The 19,922-nt window shown below is 41.1% G+C and overlaps 1 protein-coding gene across 2 annotated transcripts; it reads right to left on the reverse strand.

Annotated features, from left to right (window-relative positions):
* Positions 1-2,333: 2,333 nt before the first annotated feature.
* Positions 2,334-19,900, reverse strand: ttc19 (tetratricopeptide repeat domain 19). 2 transcript variants are annotated; one of them, XM_037535673.1, is made up of 10 exons: positions 19,571-19,900; positions 17,301-17,386; positions 16,919-17,029; positions 16,484-16,522; positions 14,942-14,998; positions 12,586-12,647; positions 12,179-12,273; positions 10,100-10,257; positions 4,149-4,311; positions 2,334-3,085 (listed from the first exon to the last, which is right to left on the reverse strand). In XM_037535673.1, the coding sequence occupies exons 1-10, from the start codon at positions 19,863-19,865 to the stop codon at positions 2,919-2,921; spliced, it is 1,233 nt and encodes a 410-aa protein (XP_037391570.1). In that variant the 5' UTR covers positions 19,866-19,900; the 3' UTR covers positions 2,334-2,918. The 2 variants fall into 2 exon arrangements, with proteins under 2 accessions (XP_037391570.1, XP_017541238.1); XM_017685749.2 differs by having other exon boundaries at positions 10,100-10,254; positions 19,571-19,899.
* Positions 19,901-19,922: the final 22 nt, after the last annotated feature.

A 19,922-nucleotide genomic window follows, 5' to 3' on the forward strand; every position in this document is an offset into this window, starting at 1 on the left:
GAGTGATGGGTGGGGGGAAAGGGAGGGCCACTTTACCCACCCAGAGAGAGCGAGGCCAAATGTGCTGCCTTGAACTCCTTCCCCATATTTTAGTAAATATTGGTGGTTTCAGAAGTAGTAGTCAGCATGCAGAGAGCTTTTTTCAGCTATATATGAATACAAACACACCTTGTTTGTCTGAAAATACACTATATCAACCATATCCAGACAGCCTTTCTAATTAGTTACTTTAAGATGTAGGCTACTGTATAACAACTCCAATCCCAATGAAGTTGGGACGTTGTGTAAAACAAATAAAATCAGAATACGATGATTTGCAAATCCTTTTCAACCTATATTCATTTGAATACACTACAAAGACAAGATATTCAAACAGATAAACTTGCAAATATTCACTCATTTTGAATTTGATGTCTGCAACACGTTCCAAAGAAGTTGGGACAGGGGCATGATTACCACTGTGTTACATCACCTTTCCTTTTAACAACACTCAATAAGCGTTTGGGAACTGAGGACACCAATTGTTGAAGCTTTGTAGGTGGAATTCTTTCCCATTCTTGCTTGATGTACAACTTCAGTTGCTCAACAGTCCGGGGTGTCCATTGTCGTATTTTGCGCTTGATAATGCACCACACATTTTCAACGGGAGACAGGTCTGGATTGCAGGCAGGCCAGTCTAGTTCCCGCACTCTTTTACTACGAAGCCACGCTGTTGTAACACGTGCAGAATGTGGCTTGGCATTGTCTTGCTGAAATAAGCAGGGACGTCCCTGAAAAAGACGTTGCTTGGATGGCAGCATATGTTGCTCCAAAACCTGTATGTACCTTTCAGCATTAATGGTGCCTTCACAGATGTGCAAGTTACCCATGCCATGAGCACTAACACCCCCCATACCATCAGAGATGCTGGCTTTTGAACTTTGCACTGGTAACAATCCGGACAGTGCTCTTCCTCTTTGGCCCGGAGGACACAACGTCCCTGATTTCCAAAAACAATTTGAAATGTGGACTCGTCAGACCACAGGACACTTTTCCACTTTGCATCAGTCCATCTCAGAAGAGCTCGGGCCCAGAGAAGCCGGCGGCGTTTCTGGGTGTTGTTGATATATGGCTTTCGATTTGCATGGCAGAGTTTTAACTTGCGCTTGTAGATGGAGCGACGAACTGTGTTCACTGACAGTGGTTTTCTGAGTGTTCCTGAGCCCATGTGATAATATCTGTTACAGAATGATGTCGGTTTTTAATGCAGTGCCGCCTGAGGGATCAAAGGTCACGGGCATTCACTGTTGGTTTTCTGCTTTGCCGCTTACTTGCAGAGATTCATCCAGATTCTCTGAATCTTTTGATGATATTATGGACTGTAGATGATGAAATCCCTAAATTTCTTGCAGTTGCACGTTGAGAAACGTTGTTCTTAAACTGTTGGACTATTTGCTCACGCAGTTGTTCACAAAGTGGTGAACCTCGCCCCATCCTTGCTTGTGAACGACTGAGCCTTTCAGGGATGCTCCCTGAAAATGATGAATGTCAGTTTTTAATGCAGTGATAGGGTGATCGAAGTCACCTGTGGAATGTTCCAAACAGGTGTTTTTTGAGCATTCCTCAACTTTCCCCATTTTGTTGCCCCTATCCCAACTTCTTTAAAACATGTTGCAGGCATCAAATTCAAAATGAGTGAATATTTGCAAAAAATAAAGTTTATCCGTTTGAACATTAAATATCTTGTCTTTGTAGTGTATTCAATTGAATGTAGGTTGAAAAGGATTTGTAAATCATTGTATTCTGTTTTTCTTTAAGTTTTACACAACATCCCAACTTCACTGGAATTGGGGTTGTAATTGCTCATGTTCAATTTAGCACACACAGCTTGCACTGGCACTGCCAATAGAACGGGATACTCTGGAGAAGCCACCCATGAGTCATAGATCACCATAATCAATGTCAAAAGTCAGCTAGAAGGCTATAAAGCTGCCCAGCATTAGGCTGTGGAGCAATGGAACTAGGTTCTCTGGAGTAAGGTTCAACTGCAGTTCCTCTAGAGTGACCCGATACTATTCATGTTGGTTGGTCAAGCCACTTCTGTGTAATTTATTTTTTCACTGAGGTAACAACATTTGAGCATGGATGTAGGCTGCTTTATCCACCTTGGTTTCTTACAAGCTGCAACTCTGCATTCTTTATCTTTCTCATGCTCAAGACAACATGCTCTGTGTTGATATTTGCAGTTCATCCCAAAGGAGGTCAAACAGCACAACTTGGGAGAAATCTTATGTTTCAAAAACAAAGCACCAAGCAGTGACCTCTGCAGGCCATTTTCATGTTTTGTAAAAAGCTGGCAAAAGAGAACCTTTTATTCCACACTTTAAAACATGCAGAAACCAAAATATGGATGTTTGAAATAACACAGCACATAACTTTGGGTTTGTGCAGGTTTATCACATCACTCATCACATCAAACAAGGGAGAAAACCAAGAGAGGAGTGACGATGAATGACACGTGTCACGGAAGTCCTGTTCCTGCATGTTTTTCCCTCTGGAAACATCCAGACATGACAAGATCATCATGCTGGAAAATCTCCGTTAGCACTTCCCGTCACCTCTGACTGTCCTTCCTGAATGGGATTTTCCAGGAGATCTGTTTGCGAGAACACTTCTAGACATTTCGGTTTTAAAATTAACACCACAAAATCAGTCTTAACATTACTAACGAGTCTCCAATGGAAAATTCAGCGAAGTGCGTTGGATGTGCTTAAAAGTCCCACAGGGCAAAAACAACAGTGCAGGTTATGTCCAACTACGGCAACAGCCATGGCAACCAGAAGATGATGAAGGATCATGTGCACAGTCATATAGTTCCTCTAAGGAGAATTTGGACAGAGTTAATTGGAAAGCTTTACATTGTGCGTTTCCAGTGTGGGTCACTCCTCAGCTGCTTGATCATCTGTAGTGCTCCTGTTCTGTTCCTCTTTCCTCCTGTTCAGCTCCTTCAGCCCCTCCTCGAGCTGCTCCACAGCCTCCATATCACCAGCAGCCCGCGCCAGTGTCAGAGCCTCTTCATACAGCTTAATGGACTCTTCAAACTCACCTGACCACAGGACATAATATCTCTATTAAAGGCATAATAAGGTTAATCTGTTATAAACACAACATAATCTTAGACCTATCGCTACAGCAGAAATCTTTTTATTTGTAAAAATGCTATGACCTGTGTGTTTCTACACATTTATTTGCTATAGTCCTTAAGCAATAAGTACAAATACATTAAAATTGCTAGTTATAAGAGTTTGTAGTTTCCTTTATGCAAGGATCAGTTCTCAAATGGAACCACCATGATTTTAAATATCAATCAAACTAGTAAAGATCCATCCTTCCCTAATTTTAGTATTTAAAAAAGTGGCATTAGAAGCAACAGTCAGCATACAGAAAGCTGTTTTTCTGCTAAATACGAATCCATGCATGCTTTGTTTGCCTGGAAATTAGAAGAAAGAAAATATGCTATATAAAATAAGAAAATATTTTTAAAAGAAATATGCTATATGTCGACAAACCTGTCCAGACACCTCTTCTAATTAATGAACTCAGATTCAGACATTCAGTTGCACACAAACCTTAGCAATAGAAACTGAGATTCTGGAGAAGCCACACAAGTCTAAGATCACCATGACCAATGCCAAGCATTAGAGGGTTATAAAACCCCTGAGCACTGGACTGTGGAGCAATGGAACTGCATTACTTGGAGTGATCAAGCTCCATCCAGTACCTTTGGGATGAGCTGGAGTGGTGTTTATGATCCAGAACTAATCATCCAACATCAGTACATGATCTCACTAATGCTCTAATGGCTAAATAAAATTAGATTCTCACAGCCATGTTCCAAATCCAATCTAAAGCCTTCCCGAAGCGTAGAGGCTGTTATTGCAGCAAAGATGTTACAAACTTCCTGTTAATAGCCTTTCAAATTAAACAAACATTTGGATATATAATGCACTTTTAATTGAGGCCCAGAACATTTTTGTTGTGGTAGAAGATAATAAATAACTGTTTTTTAGAATGACTAGCTGGGTAAAAAAAATAATAGTCAGGCAATCCCTAATTAATGAATTTGATATCAAAAACGTTTTATTAACAGAAGAGACATGGACTGTTACCTTTGTGCATTAGAATGCCTGCCATGTTCCCAAGCAATACGTGCTGGTCAGGGTGTCCTGCTGCCTGGCCCAGTTCCACAGCCTTCTTCACCTGAGCCAATGCCTCATCATGCTTCCCCTGAAGATCCAACACTGTGGCCAAATCACTCATCAGGACCAGCGTCTGGAACACAAACATACAAGTTCTCATCAGAAGGCAGTTATCGGCAGTTCCCTTATAACAAAACAGGCCACATAACTCATAGATGAGAGCTATACAGTTCATGTTTGTCATTACACTTATATGTGTACAGTATAATGAAAGATTAAGCACCAACATACCAGCAGTAATAAATATATGATATACACAGAATATACAGTTGTATACAAAAGTTTAAACAGCCCCAGTCAAATACGATATTTTCACAAAACCTCTACAGTAAGCAAACATAAGCGTGGCGTTTTAATATAAGTAATATAGATGTTTTCTGCTAGTTTGAGGGAAAATGTTCTACTTATTTGCTGGATTGAACATATTGGAAGAAATAAAACAACATTTAAAATGTGCCATAACTTTTGAAAAGACCACATTTTATGTTCTATATTTTTTATATATTTTTGAATATGTCAATTTCTGCAAATAAACTGTAATAATTGTGCATTAAAATGTACAGAAGTGTGTTCATTTGACCAGGGACACACACATTTTTGCATATGAATATATATGTAGTATACAACATTTATGTTGAAATTGGGATAGTGACTGGAAAATACAACAAAAATAGAGAGCAAAAAAAATGTATAACTTGAAATCTAACTTTACAATTTTTGAGTGTAGTAGACAAACCACACTAGGCAATAAACTAGTGCAAATAAAGGAGGGGCTAAATTAGGTGGGGTTGCTATAAAGTGCATGGTTAATAGTCTGATACAATAAGGCTCCAGTAAACCTCTCACCACTGTCATAAAAATTGGTAACTATATTTTCTGTTTATTTTGAGAGTTACATCATTTGACACCAGGTGCTCTTCGCGTTTAATGATAAAAAAAAATAGGAAGACACAAGGTTTCCTTATGACATATATATGAGGTGTAAATTTAAATATTTAAGTATCCGCAAGAGTTAATGAACAGATATTCGCCTAATGGGAAAGGCGAAAAAGTTTGCCAAAAAGGACACTGGATGCTTTTAAAGACTTGTGTTACATAAAAGTCCTTTCTCAGTGAGAAAATAAGAGAAATATATTTCCATTGTAGAATAGTTGGCCTAGTTAACAATAAAGCTACACCAGACAATTTGTAGAGAGAATTACCGCTTTTGTGTCTTCTGGGTTTGTCAAAGGGAAAAAGGCGTTCAAGAATAAGTCCAAAATGAGTGGATTAATAAAAAGCACTAAAGCAAAATCGTAGTTTGTAAATGCTTAAACACTTTTTATATAGAAAAATGCATCCATCCCCTGCACATAGAACAGCATAAAAATTTGAACACTGCTGTTTTTTGAGCTTTTATACAACAGTTAGTTCCGGCCACGCTGATTGGCTGAGAGGCGTTCTATCCGTGCTGTTATTTCGCCGTAACATCACAGGTTTTTTCACAAATACTGTATCACTCCGTTAACACCTAAACAACCTAGAATCAGCCAGACACTAACCATACCATTCCCCAAACGTGTAGAGTTTGGCCAAATCAGACTGAGCCATAAAACTGCCGCAATAAAAAACAAAAAAGCTGCTCAGTGGTGATTACAGTTTCGGAATTTAGGACTATAACATCTATATATAACATCACACTCGTGCCTGCGACGAAATCACAGCTGTGATGTTATTTCGCGATAACACACTCCCTCTCGTGAGCCTGTTTATGAGGAGCCTGGCCACCTCCTATTCCCCCGTTATAACAAAAACAGGACTGCTAAACAGCAGAGGGCGCCCTCAATGAACCTCAGTAAATGGAGCTCAACAGCTAAAAACACACACACACCTTCTAAAACACTTCTCCTTCTGGGTCGCGGGTGGTGCTGGACCCTATCCCAGCTGTCACTGAGCGAATCAACGGCTAAAAACTAAAGGTTAAAAAAGCAAACGGGTTTTGGGCAGCAGAAGGCGGGCATTACTGATGAAGCGTGATGATTGATTGGCGAGCGGAGCAGCTCATTGGCTGTTCGAGGTGGGCAGCCCTATCCACGGCACCCGGGGAGCAACTGGGGATTAGGTGTCTTGCTCAAGGACACCTCAGGGGGATCGAACCGGCAATCTTCTGGTCACAGGGCCAGTTCCCTAACCTCCAACCCACACCTGCCCACAATATACACTGCTCAAAAAAATAAAGGGAACACTTAAACAACACAATATAACTCCAAGTAAATCAAACTTCTGTGAAATCAAACTGTCCACTTAGGAAGCAACACTGATTGACAATCAGTTTCACAGCTGTTGTGCAAATGGAATAGACAACAGGTGGAAATTATTGGCAATTAGCAAGACACACTCAATAAAGGAGTGGTTCTGCAGGTGGGGACCACAGACCACTTCTCAGTACCTTTGCTTTCTGACTGATGTTTTGGTCACTTTTGAATGTTGGTGGTGCTTTCACACTCGTGGTAGCATGAGACGGACTCTACAACCCACACAAGTGGCTCAGGTAGTGCAGCTCATCCAGGATGGTACATCAATGCGAGCTGTGGCAAGAAGGTTTGCTGTGTCTGTCAGCGTAGTGTCCAGAGGCTGGAGGCGCTACCAGGAGACAGGCCAGTACACCAGGAGACGTTGAGGAGGCCGTAGGAGGGCAACAACCAAGCAGCAGGACCGCTACCTCCGCCTTTGTGCAAAGAGGAACAGGAGGAGCACTGCCAGAGCCTCACTGCCGCTCAGCCCTCCATGTGCTCGCCAGAGGTAGCCTGACTGCCATTAGGTACCGAGATGAGATCCTCAGACCCCTTGTGAGACCATATGCTGGTGCGGTTGGCCCTGGGTTCCTCCTAATGCAGGACAATGCTAGACCTCATGTGGCTGGAGTGTGTCAGCAGTTCCTGCAAGAAGAAGGCATTGAAGCTATGGACTGGCCCGCCCGTTCCCCAGACCTGAATCTCATTGAGCACATCTGGGACATCACGTCTCGCTCCATCCACCAACGCCACGTTGCACCACAGACTGTCCAGGAGTTGGCGGATGCTTTAGTCCAAGTCTGGGAGGAGATCCCTCAGGAGACCATCCGCCACCTCATCAGGAGCATGCCCAGGCGTTGTAGGGAGGTCATACAGGCACATGGAGGCCACACACACAACACTGAGCCTCATTTTGACTTGTTTTAAGGACATTACATCAAAGTTGGATCAGCCTGTCGTGTGTTTTTCCACTTTAATTTTGTGTGTGACTCCAAATCCAGGCCTCCATTGGTTAATAAATTTGATTTCCATTGATTATTTTTGTGTGATTTTGTTGTCAGCACATTCAACTTAGTACAGAACAAAGTATTCAATGAGAATATTTCATTCATTCAGATCTAGGATGTGTTATTTGAGTGTTCCCTTTATTTTTTTGAGCAGTGTGTGTGTGTATATATAGATAGGTACTTTATTGATCCCGAAGGAAATTTAGCAGCCAGTAGCAGACACACAACACTGTACAGTAACTGTAATAAGGATGTAGACATATAACAAGAACAAATATACCACATCCTATCTACAGGCATACATACAAATAGAAAAAATACAACAATCTGTGACAATATCTATAACCTGAGATGAGAGATGCAGTGCAATAATGACTGTACAAGAATTTACAAGTAACGGCACATAATGACCACACTGAATGAATAAATATGTGCATATATTGTACCAAATAAAGTGTCTAGTGTCCAGATGTGCAAGATGCATATTGAGGTATGCAGAAAGTGTGCAGCACTATGTGCAGCATGCTGTCTATATGTGCAGATGAATAGAGAAACACAAGATAAGCATGAGATTCAGACTCAATCCTCCTCTCTCTCTCCACCCTTCTCTGCTGGCCCCCATGGGAAGTGCTGAAGAGCTTGATGGCTCTGGGGACAAAAGATCTCCTGAATCTGTCGGTGGAGCAGCTCTGTGACAGCAACCTGCCACTAAACATGCTCCTCCTGCCTATGATGATGGTGTGCAGTGGCTGGCCATCATCCTCCATAATGGAGAACAGTTTGTGTAATGTCCTTGTCTCAGCCACCTTGACCACAGCGTCCAGTTCTGCACCGGCCACTGACCCCGCTCACCTGACCAGCTTGCCCAGTCGCATCTTGTCTCTTTTTTATGCTTCCTCCCCAGCACACCACAGCATAAAAAAGACAGCTGGCAACCATGGTCTGATAGAACATCTGCAGGAGCTTCCTACAGATGTTAAAGGACCTCAGCCTCCTCAGGAAGTAGAGCCTGCTTTGACCCTTCCTGTACAGGATGTCTGTGTTTGCTGACCAGTCCAACCTATCATCCAGTTGCAGCCTGAGATACCTGTAGGTCATTACCCTCTCCACTTCAGCCCCCTCAACAGAGATTGGCTGTGTGGGTGTCTGAACCCTGCGAAGGTCCACTACAATCTCCTTGGTCTTGGCAGTGTTCAGAAGCAGGTTGTTCCCACGGCACCACTCCACAAAGTCCTTCACCAGGGTCTTGTACTCCTCCTCCTGCCCCCCCTTACACAAGCCACAATGGAGGTGTCATCCAAAAACCTCTGTATGTGGCATGTCTCAGAGTTGTACTAAAAGTCTGAGGTGTACAGTGTGAACAGAAAGGGGGAAAGTACAGTCCCTTGTGGTGCTCCTGTGCTGCTGACCACAGTCTCTGATGTACAGTCCTTCAGCCTGACATACTGAGGTCTGCCAGTGAGGTAGTCAGTAATCCAGGAGACCAGGTGTGGATCCACTTGCATGTTAACCAGCTTGTCTCTCAGTTGGAGGGGCTGAATGGTATTAAAGGCACTGGAAAAATCAAAGAACATGACTCTTACAGCGCAACCACCCTTGGAGGAGGTATAGCATGGCATCCTCCACTCCCACTTTCTCCCTGTAGGCGAACTGCAGGGGGTCTGTTGCGTGTGGAACCTGGGGTCTGAGAAGGTGTAGAAGAAGGCGCTCCAGTGTCTTCATGACATGGGATGTCAGAGCAACAGGCCTGAGTTCACTGGTTCACCCCCTCTTGGGTACTGGAATGATACATGATGTCTTCCACAGTGTGGGAACCCTCCCCAAGCACAGACTCAGATTGAATTTCTGCAGTAGGGGTGACCCCGGCTCAGCAGCACAGGACCTAAGTAGTCTAGGACATACTTTGTCCGGACCAGCTGCCATCCTTGTGTGGAGTTTCCTCAGTTCACGTCTAATTTGATATGCACTGAAGATTGGGGGGGGGGGGGGGGGGGGGGGGGGGGGGGCATTCTATACCAGTGCTGCAGATCAGATCAGACACTTTGATGTGTGAAGAGGGGGTAGAGGGGGTTGTGATGTCTGTGACGTCAGCCTGAAGCACCAGAAGCTGAGAAAAGGGAGGGTGTGGAGGTGACTGCTGGACATACAGGCGCTGTGGAGATCTGAGCAGGGCAGTCAAACCAGTTATAGAAGATGTTGAACTCACTGGCTCTCTCTGCGTCACAGTCTAACGCACTGTCCATCCTCTTCTTACAGCCTGTAATGTACCATTCCATACCTCCCTCATGTTATTCTCCCTTAACTTCTGCGCCACCATCATCCTGTAGGACTGCTTGGCCTCTCGCAATTGGACTTTGAGCTCCCTCTGTATGTTCCTAAGCTCCTCATGGTTGTTGTTATTAAAATAAATTTAAAATAATATTCAAATAAAAGAGGTGTCTCACTGAATTGTGAGTCTCCATTCTCCGTCACCCTAGAATGATTGAGTATCCAAAGAGTAAAGTCTGAATAGCAGCACCACAGATAAGTAACAGAGCACTTGAATACTCAAGCACAATGCAGGAGGCCTGTAGCTCAGTACCTGAGGATGGCTTTCTCCCTGCTCCTCCTGGCAGATCTGCAGAGCATGGCGGTAGTCCCTGCAGGCTCCAGACAGACGATGTGAGGCTGCCAGGTAACGCGCCCGGGAGTCCAGACTGAGTCCCAGCAGCAGCCGAGTGTCCTTCCGTTCCTCTTCTGCTGCGACCAGACAGAAAACTGTGAAGAACTCATCCACACATCTTTCACAACGGGCAAATAATCGCTCCTAAACTATCATACTAGCATGAACTCCTAACAATAGAAACACACTATCATTCAAAAGTTTAGAATCACTCAGCAGTCATCATTTGTTACTGTTGTCCAATAAAAAAACTTGGTATAGATTTAAATATTTAAAACTAGACACAAGCATGTTTTAGATGTTTGATTAAATACTTCAATTATTTCTTTAAAAGTTATTAAATTATACTATACTGTGCTCACAGAGTTTCCCCTTAATTTACTGGTCATCTCTGGTATAATCAAACTGCAGGGTCCGGTGTTGTATAATTGCCCAGCATTATTTTTTTAAAATACACTATATGGACACACCTCCTTATACATTATCGACACATTTATAGATGTAGAGTAGGTACAACTAAAAGCTTTACAGTTCATAACGGGTCAGGGAATGATTTGCTTTATGTTTCTGTAGAAATGTACAGGAATAGAGTAAATAGTTTTTTAGGTTGTACAACCCATTTTGTACCAATATTAAATACTGTCTGGACTGTTGTGTCTAATAAAAAAGGCCAGTAGATCTGCATCTGACTATAAGGCTCTGCTAGAATGCTACAGCAGAGCGGACTGGTCTCTTCCTCTTTCTTCCTTTAAACCAAAAACATGACATAACAGCCAAAGGGCGCCCTCAAGCAAATCCTCAGTGAACAGGGGTGAAAGGACCTTCCTGGACCTTCCTTCAATTTTATAAAGAAGGATGTTTTTCACTAAAAATCAATGAAAACTTACCTGTACGTTCCTATTTTCCTTTTCTACAGCAAACGGGTTTGAGGCAGCAGGACTACATCACTGCTAATCAGCTCACTGGCTGAGTGAAGGGGTTTTCCTGCTCACTGACGTCATGAACGTACACCATTATTAACTCCAATAACTGGAGTTAAAAAGCACTCAAAAATATAACACCGATATTAAAATGTTTTATACTCTTCTATTTAAATATATTTGTTAAAAATCCTCTATTTCAAATGTCTAAGCATTCACAGACTATAATTTTGCTCTGCTGCCCTATTTCAACCGATGTATTGTGGATTTGCTCGAGATCAAACTCAGAAGACATTACTGCGCGGCAATTCTCCTCTAAAAAGTCTTCGGTTACAGGATGTTAACAGATTATGTCTGGAACCATCCAGCAGGGGGTGCTCTCATTTTTATTCTTGTTTTACTGGTCGATAAAGCGGCAAAGGTAACACATTAAGCTTTAGTTGCACATATTTTATTATTCCGTTTTCAGCAGTTCAACACAGATTTCAAACAAAGACAATCACCCAAACTCAGGTTATCAGGTTCTATAAAAATAATTTTCAATGAAAGTCTGTGATTAAAGTCTACTGATGCTAGAAGACTTGCTGCTCTTTCTGCACAAACCACACTGAGCAGATTTGCACTGTATTTTACTGCATCTTTAAATATGAACATACCCAAAACAATTACACAGTAGATTACTTTGAGCAAGGTTAGGAAGTAAACATTAGCCTGCCAGTTATAACTGAATGTACACAAGGTTTATTATTGTAGGGGAAACTCTGAATTATCGATTCAGTTTGTCAAAGATATCCGTCTTAAGAGCTGATCACAACATTTAAAACATGATCCATTCTGAATATTCATTTTATTCTAATATTCTTATAATCATACAGCTTACTCGGTTATTATGGAATCATCTAAAACTCATTCTGAACACATCTAACAATTCTTTTTTAAAACCAATACACTGTGCTGGTGTCATACTGAAATCACTTTATTTATGCATGTTTCTGCAAGAAAAGCGAATTTATATAACTGAAAACAGTGACCCTAAACTTTTAAAACTCTAAATAAGCAAGGAGCTGCATTGCGTTACCTGATACAGTGTCAGGGGGAAGTTCCTTATGTTTCTCGATTTTGGCCTCCAGAGACTCTGTGCAGAACTGGAAGCCATGCTCTGCCAACTCATTCCTACACAAAACAACACAGAACACAGAGCTGCTTCTGACAGGTGAACCACGAGAAACCACTTTACTGCACCCACACCAGGTTTCCAAACTTTTCTTTTTGTCTCAATTTAAACTGCCAAATTCTGGGTTTTCAAAACTCCAGTGCTGGATCAGCAAATCATGCCCCAAGAAATGATTTAACTTAATTCACAAATGAATGCTGAGTAAGCAGTATGAGTCCTTCTTTGCTTATATGAATGACAAACTAGCATTAGATAATAACAGTAGTTGTAGAATTGCACACTGAATTTCTACAGAGAAGGGCAAAACTTACTTGTTTTGAGTTGCATATATGCTGGCCAACTTCAGGGACATCTCAATGACTGCATTGTCATCCTGGTGAAGATGAACCACACACACACAGAATAAAAAAAAATATCTGATATTGTTTAAAAAAAAACAAACACAAAGTCTTTGTTTCTGATGATAAACGTTTTTAGGAGTGGGCTTGACACATACAAAAATATCAGTGCGGTATTATGATTAATACTACCTTTATTAGAGAAACAACAATCTGCTTTCCATTAACAGAGCACTCGACTAGAAAGTATTGAAAAAAGGAAAACATTAAAATACATTGTGCAGATATATGTAGAGCTGGGTGATATGGCAAAAAAGGTTATCACGATAAAGAAAATTTGTCATTTGATAACAGTATATATCGCAATAAATGTTGATTCATTATTTCAAGTTTGAAGGCTGATTTTTGCTCCTGGGTGATTAATTGCTGTTTTAAACTATCCTTCATGGTCAGAATCTGACAAAACACTCCCCAAACAGTGGACCATTTCACAAATCCATCATGGGACAGTGGGAGTGTCTGCTGAGCTGTTTGTATCAGCTGGAAAGGCACGGCCGTAGTTCTTGTAATAGTCATAATTTATCAAGTCAGTTTATTTTTAGCTGTCTGGTGATGAGTGCTTGGCTATACCATTACAAATGCTAAACAAGTGGCCAAAAACAGTGCTAAACTGTTTAGTTTCTCAACAACATCAACTTAGAGCAATGAAGAGCCAACAATAGCTGGCTCAGTAGGTCAGTGATGGATCACACCGCCTTACTGGCATCAAGTGCTGATGCATCCATGTCAGAATATATCAGAGTATTCAAACACCAACTAGCAGACATTTGGATTTCTCTATAGTAGTTTGAGGGCTGAACCAAAATGTATCCAACACCAGACAAACAGAGTCCTCCTCTCAGTTACGTTTAAACTGAAAGCGGTGCTTTTATGTCGTTTGATCTACAGTATCATCAATTCGTCGTGTTGTACGGCCACTTCACTAAGTACACCTCCTTGTTTCTATGGTAATTGTCTGTTTTATTAGCTCCACAGCACCACAGATCAGGTATTTGGGTGGTGGTCCTCTAGTTCTCCATCAGTGGTCACAGGCCGTTGCCCACAAGATGCTGTTGGCTGCATATTTTTGATTGGTGGACTATTTTTAGTCCAGAAAAGATGCTGAGGTGTGTAAAAACTCTAGCAGCACTGCTGTGTCTGATCTACTCGCCCCAGCGCGACACACACTAACACACCACCACCACATTGGTGTTACTGCAGTGCTGCCTAATGATCCAACACCCAAATAAACTCGCTCTGTGGTGGTCCTGTGGGGGTCCCTACCATTGAACGGGGTGAAAGGCTACTAATACATACACACACACACACACATATCCAGTGGTGTATATATGGATGGATGGACACAAAAATGTGTGTCACCACCCAAATGACACAAAATATTATACTTGGTCATTTGTTTATTGAGGAAAATAATCCAATATTACATATTTGTGAGTGGCAAAAGTATGTGAACCTTTACTTTCAGTATCTGGTGTGACCTCCCCTGTGCAGCTATAACTGCACCTAAACATTTCCGGTAACTGTTTATCAGTTCTGTTGGAGGATTTTCAGCCCATTCCTCCGTAAGGAACAGCTTCAACTCTGGGATGTTGGTAGGTCTCCTCACATTTCCTCGCTTCAGGTCCTTCCACAACATTTCGATGGGATTAAGGTCAGAACTTCGACTTGGCCATTCCAAAACATTAACTTTATTCTTCTTTAACCATTCTTTGGTAGAACAACTTGTGTACTTGGTGCCGTTGTCTTGCTGCATGACCCACCTTCTCCTGAGATTCAGTTCAACAACAATTTCTATTTTGGTCTCATCCATCCACAAAACATTCTTCCAATAGCCTTCTGGATTGTCCATGTGATCTTCAGCAAACTGCAAACGAGCAGCAATGTTCTTTTTGAAGAGCAGTGGCTTTCTCCTTGCAACCCTGCCATGCACACCACTGTTGTTCTGTGTGGGGGTGCTGGAGTTGGATGATTGAAAACACCTGACTCTAATGTAATATTGGATAATTTTCTTCAATAAAAAAAATGACCATTATGTCATTTGTTTAACTGGATTCTCTTCATCTACTTTTAGGACTTGTGTGAAAATTTGATGTTTTAGGTCATATTTATGCAGAAATAGAGAAAAATCTAAAGGGTTCACAAACTTTCAAGCACCACTGTATATATACATATACATTATATATATATATATATATATACACATACATACATATACACACACACACACACACACACACACACACACATATAGTTCATAACATCTTCGTACCTGCGGTGTTCCCCCAGACAGCATGAAGCTCATGGCTGCTTTGAACAGTTTCTCTGCCTGCAGGGGGCAACAAGGACAAAACAGCAACAAAGGTGGGTTCAAACAAAAGCAAGGGTGGGTTAATTTTATTTTAATTGTCTTTTATGCATTTGAGGATACAAACAAAATGTTCCAGCCTCAGATATTTATCTTCCTTCCTCAAGAAAACGGTAAGACGTGAGTTACTCAGTGCTGCACACTGTATGTAATGGAAAATAATTTATTGGTGCCTGATGACCTGTTAGCTCTTTAATCAGCATTTTGATCCCCTCTAACAAAACATTTTACAGCAATTACCAACATATCAGGTATAATGTAAATATCAGGTATAATGCGGGCGGCATAATGTCACTGAGTTAGCTTAGCAATTCTCATTCTGGAGATGCAGCAGCAAATACTACTTCAATTACACTACTTTAACTTTTAATTTAATAAAATATTAAGATAATTCCCAAGGATTATAAACTCCAATTTTCAGTTGTATTCCCTTCAAACATCTATCAATGGTTAAAGCTGGTTCTGGTACCTATTTTTCCTTTTAAAGAGAGCCCACAGATCTTACTGTATTTTTGGCTGTCTCTACAGAGGGCAAGGTTGCCAGGTCCAGGAAACATTTCCAGACCAAGGTTTGCTTACAACTGTAGTGTATAAATTTCACATATTGATGGAATGAAAATATCAACAATGGGGAATTCCCCTGATTTAAAAAAAATGCATAATTCAATCTGAAATGTACAAAATCATTCAAAGTGATCGAATGTGAAATGCTCCTTACAAGAGGAACTTACCGACTCTTTACAGTGGTGATGATGGGGTCCAGGGCTCACAAGGTTTACAAAATAAATATAGCAACTTTATTTTCTATCTAAAACCACCAGTGAATCTATATGTGTCTTCTGAAGTTTGATATGTAATGCTGATGATGGAAATCTTCTGGTAAATCCAAAAAAAAAAAAAAAAAAAAAAAAAAAAAAAAAAAAAAAAAAAATATATATATATATATATATATATATATATATATATATATATATATATATATAATGTGTTAATAATAATATGTAATATTTTGTTTTACAATGCCCTGTACCCTGTACTTGGACCTTAAAAGTTACATTTTAGGACAGAACCTTCTCAAACTGAAATGAAACAATGTCTCAGGCAGCAGGCAAAGTATTTATGACAAGTTCATGTAATAACTTTCTGTGAGGGAACTTTTACAGGCATTAAACTTATCAGATTCATCTTAAACTTATCAGTTCCTATTACCACCACTGTGAACAACTCTGACTTGGTAATTCTAGAACGGAGCATTTCACACTAAATCACTCTGAATAGTTCTTTACATCTGAACTATACAGAAATCTGGAAAAATCAGTGGAATCCCTCTGTGAACACATTAGTGCAAAAGTAATGGAATGGGACCTCATCCCCATCAAAACAACCCCTGACTTTAGGAGTCAGTCAACAAAGGCAGGCAAAAGACCTGTCCTTATTCTTACTCACATTGTCCAGCTGGCCTTGAACAAAGGCCAGGTTGGCCATCTGTAGGGAAAAAGAACACTGATTAATACATATGTAACTGTGAACACATTGATGTTTATTATATGAACATGTGTACAGACATTCTAGTATAACAATATATACATACATATAACTTTTAATGTAAGTTAATGTAAAGAGATTTTATTGGATACAAATACATAACATTTCTATTGGTCCAACTGTCATGAAATTTTTACACAATTGAAAACTATAAAAATACAGAAAACTAAAAATCACAAAAATGGGGATGCTTTGTTCTTTTTTGGATACAAACAATGTGTAACTGTGGGCATTACCTTAATGTCTGTTACAGTAATATGTATATGTAACTGTGTATATGTAACACTTTGTTAACGTCTATTATAGCAATATGGGCATGACATATGAAGCACATACCAGACTGTAGGTGTAGATGATGGCATCGTTGTTATGGCTCTGATGGGCAAGTCGAACTGCCTTGTGTAAAAAAACGTTTGCTGCATCTAACTCCCCCAGCATCATGCTGTACTGTGAAAAACAGAAATAAACATAAACTGTATAACTTGGATGTAGCACATACACAGTCTACAACAAACCCAGAAACTATTCAAATATCATGTAGCAGTTGTGATGACAATGTTATCACTACCTACTACTAAATCCCTGCAAGGAGAAAATGCAACTAAAGACACTAATGCTGCTCACAGGACGTTTAAATTATTCTAATAAACTTTTAAATTATCTATATCATCAATATAATGACATCAGTAATAAAACTGCCGTATCGTTCATGAACTACCTTTGCTTTTTTTAGGAGAAGAATAATCTCATCCTCAGTCTTCTGTGCCTCAGTTCTCTCATCTGTGCTTCCAAATATTGAGAACGCTGGAGATAAACATAATCCATGACATTATACTCACAGAGCCAGGGAATAGGTTTTAATATGTGGTGTCATAAACTGTCAGCAACTGTCGAAATAAAGAAATGAATAAGTACACAAGAGATGTAATTAAAGTGATGGTTTGGCCAAAGTTCAAATTTACAGTGTTCCCATTATTTCAACTGTAATCAATCAGCCAAGATCAGTTTGATATCCAAAGTTTGCTTCTTTCGTTCTGCATGAGGCTCACTTGCAATAGAAGCTTAAAACCACAAGGTTAGCAAGGTGCAAATGTAATGCGTTATTTATAACACCCTACCCTCAAATTGACTTGTTTATAAGGTTTGTAACTGGTGTCTAATAGATGCTGAGATTTTCGTTGGGAGTGACAAGGATGGACAAGATTAGAAATGAGCAGATCAGAGGGACAGTGAAGGTGGAGCAGTTTGGAGATAAAGCCAGAGAGGCCAGGTTGAGATGGTTTGGACATGTGTTGAGGAGGAATAGTGGATTTATTGGTCAAAGAATGTTGGAGATGGAGCTGCCAGGTAGAAGGAGAAGAGGTAGACCTCAGAGAAGGTTTATGGATGTAGTGAAGGTGGACATGGAGATGGTTGGTGTAAAAGTAGAAGAGGCAGTGGATAGGGCAAGATGGAGGCAGATGATCCGCTGTGGCGACCCCTAAAGGGAGCAGCTGAAAGAAGAAGAGTAACTGGTGTCTAACAGACAAAAGTACAAAACATAGCTATAAACTATAAGCTATAATAGTAACTTCATGTGTAGTATTGTGAATAGCTTCTTAAAGGGGCAGTTCAACATATTTCTTCTAATCTGATGTGTAGTTATTGGCACCTTATGGCAAAGCTTAATATAGAACAAAATACATCTAATCTTATTTCTTTCCTTTCCACATTCCTCCCTCTCAGGAAGGCAAAGGCAAACAAAGACAGAACAGCTAGAATATTAGCTACATCCATCCATCCATCCATTTTCCAAGCCGCTTCTCCGTCAGGGTCGCGGGGGGGAGCTGGAGCCTATCCCAGCAGTCTTCGGGCGGAAGGCAGGATACACCCTGGACAGGTCGCCAGTCCATCGCAGGGCAGACACACAGACACAGACAGTCACTCACACACTCACACCTAGGGACAATTTAGCACACCCAATTGGCCTGACTGCATGTCTTTGGACTGTGGGAGGAAACCGGAGAACCCGGAGGAAACCCACACAGACACGGGGAGAACATGCAAACTCCACACAGAGAGGACCCTGGTCACCCGGCCGGGGAATCGAACCCTCCTTGCTGTGAGGCGACAGCGCTACCCACCACGCCACCGTGCCGCCCTATTAGCTACATCATGCTAGTAAATGAATAACATCGTTACGCTATAATATTTTGACGAAAACAGATAGATGCTCATTTACAATACAAACGATCCGAGTGAAAAGTGGCAGTAGTTCTTTGCACCATGCAAACCTACAATCCTATGCAAAAATTTGGGCTAACAATTACATGTTTTGTTGATTGATGTGAAAATAAGTTACATATCCTCTACAAAGAACACACTAATGCACACTTTAGTATTTATTTATTTGCTCAAATCTGAAAAATGAAATTATGAAGTCAAATAAATAAAATCAGCAGAAAATGGCATACTTAAGTGTGTTCACTATAGAGGATGTTTTAACTTATTCTCACTTAGAAAATCGACAATGCGCATCATTTGCCCAGTTGTATTTAAATATTTGCATAGAAGTGTATGGGAGACCTGTTTAGCACGGCCTCTTACTTTTAAGTAAGCAAGCAAATAAGTAAGTAAATTAATAAATAACAACAAAAAAACAAACACACATTATTTTAAAACCCATTAAAATGGTTTAAATAAAAAATATCTACAGTTGAATCTTAAATACACCTGGAATGATCCCTTCAGCTGAAAGCAAGGGGGCAGAAGGTTCTCCGGACAGTCAGTCCACATCTTTACACCTTTCCAAACCTTTGAGATTTGAGATCACATCACCACGATAAATTATGCTACTGTAGTACATAAAACTGTACAGGACAGTTCAAAGCACCATACTGCTCTCAGCCCTTTATGCTATGGGAATCAGTACGACAGTAGCTCAGCTGTTCACAGGTACCCCACTCTGAATCTCACCCTGTGACGGAGTGGGGCTGGAACGTTACTCACCCAGAGCGCTCCACAGTGCCACGCCGCGCTGCTGATAGCCGCTGCGTCCAGTCCGGCTCTGCTCGGTCCAGCACACCGCGTTTCCCGCATTTCCACAGAACCGGAACGACCTTCGTCCCTGAGACGCACTCAGCTGCTGCGACAGCTGCGAAACGACCGACAGCGGTCGATGCGACGCGTGCGCTCTGCATGGAGACCAGCTGGAAACAGAGAACCTCCTCGCTGCCTCACAGAGCAGTTCTCTACCGCAAACCCTCTGTGTCAGAAACAGACGACAGCTGGCGGGGAGCGCCATGTTTCCTCTTCGATCATGCAATGATGCGGGCGGTGTGGTCACGTGACAAGGCAGCGG

Source organism: Pygocentrus nattereri, chromosome 2 (assembly GCF_015220715.1).
Source record: "Pygocentrus nattereri isolate fPygNat1 chromosome 2, fPygNat1.pri, whole genome shotgun sequence".
Taxonomy (NCBI): domain Eukaryota; kingdom Metazoa; phylum Chordata; class Actinopteri; order Characiformes; family Serrasalmidae; genus Pygocentrus; species Pygocentrus nattereri.

Bases quoted from the DNA above. Each gene is read 5' to 3' on its own strand.
- ttc19 (XM_037535673.1), bottom strand. From the start codon at position 19,865: ATGGCGCTCCCCGCCAGCTGTCGTCTGTTTCTGACACAGAGGGTTTGC. The intron at 17,030-17,300 runs GTAGTTCATGAA...TGTTTTTCACAG, and splicing joins TTCTCCTAAAAAAAGCAAAG to TACAGCATGATGCTGGGGGA. The intron at 10,258-12,178 runs GTAACGCAATGC...GTCTGGTCGCAG, and splicing joins TCCCCCTGACACTGTATCAG to CAGAAGAGGAACGGAAGGAC.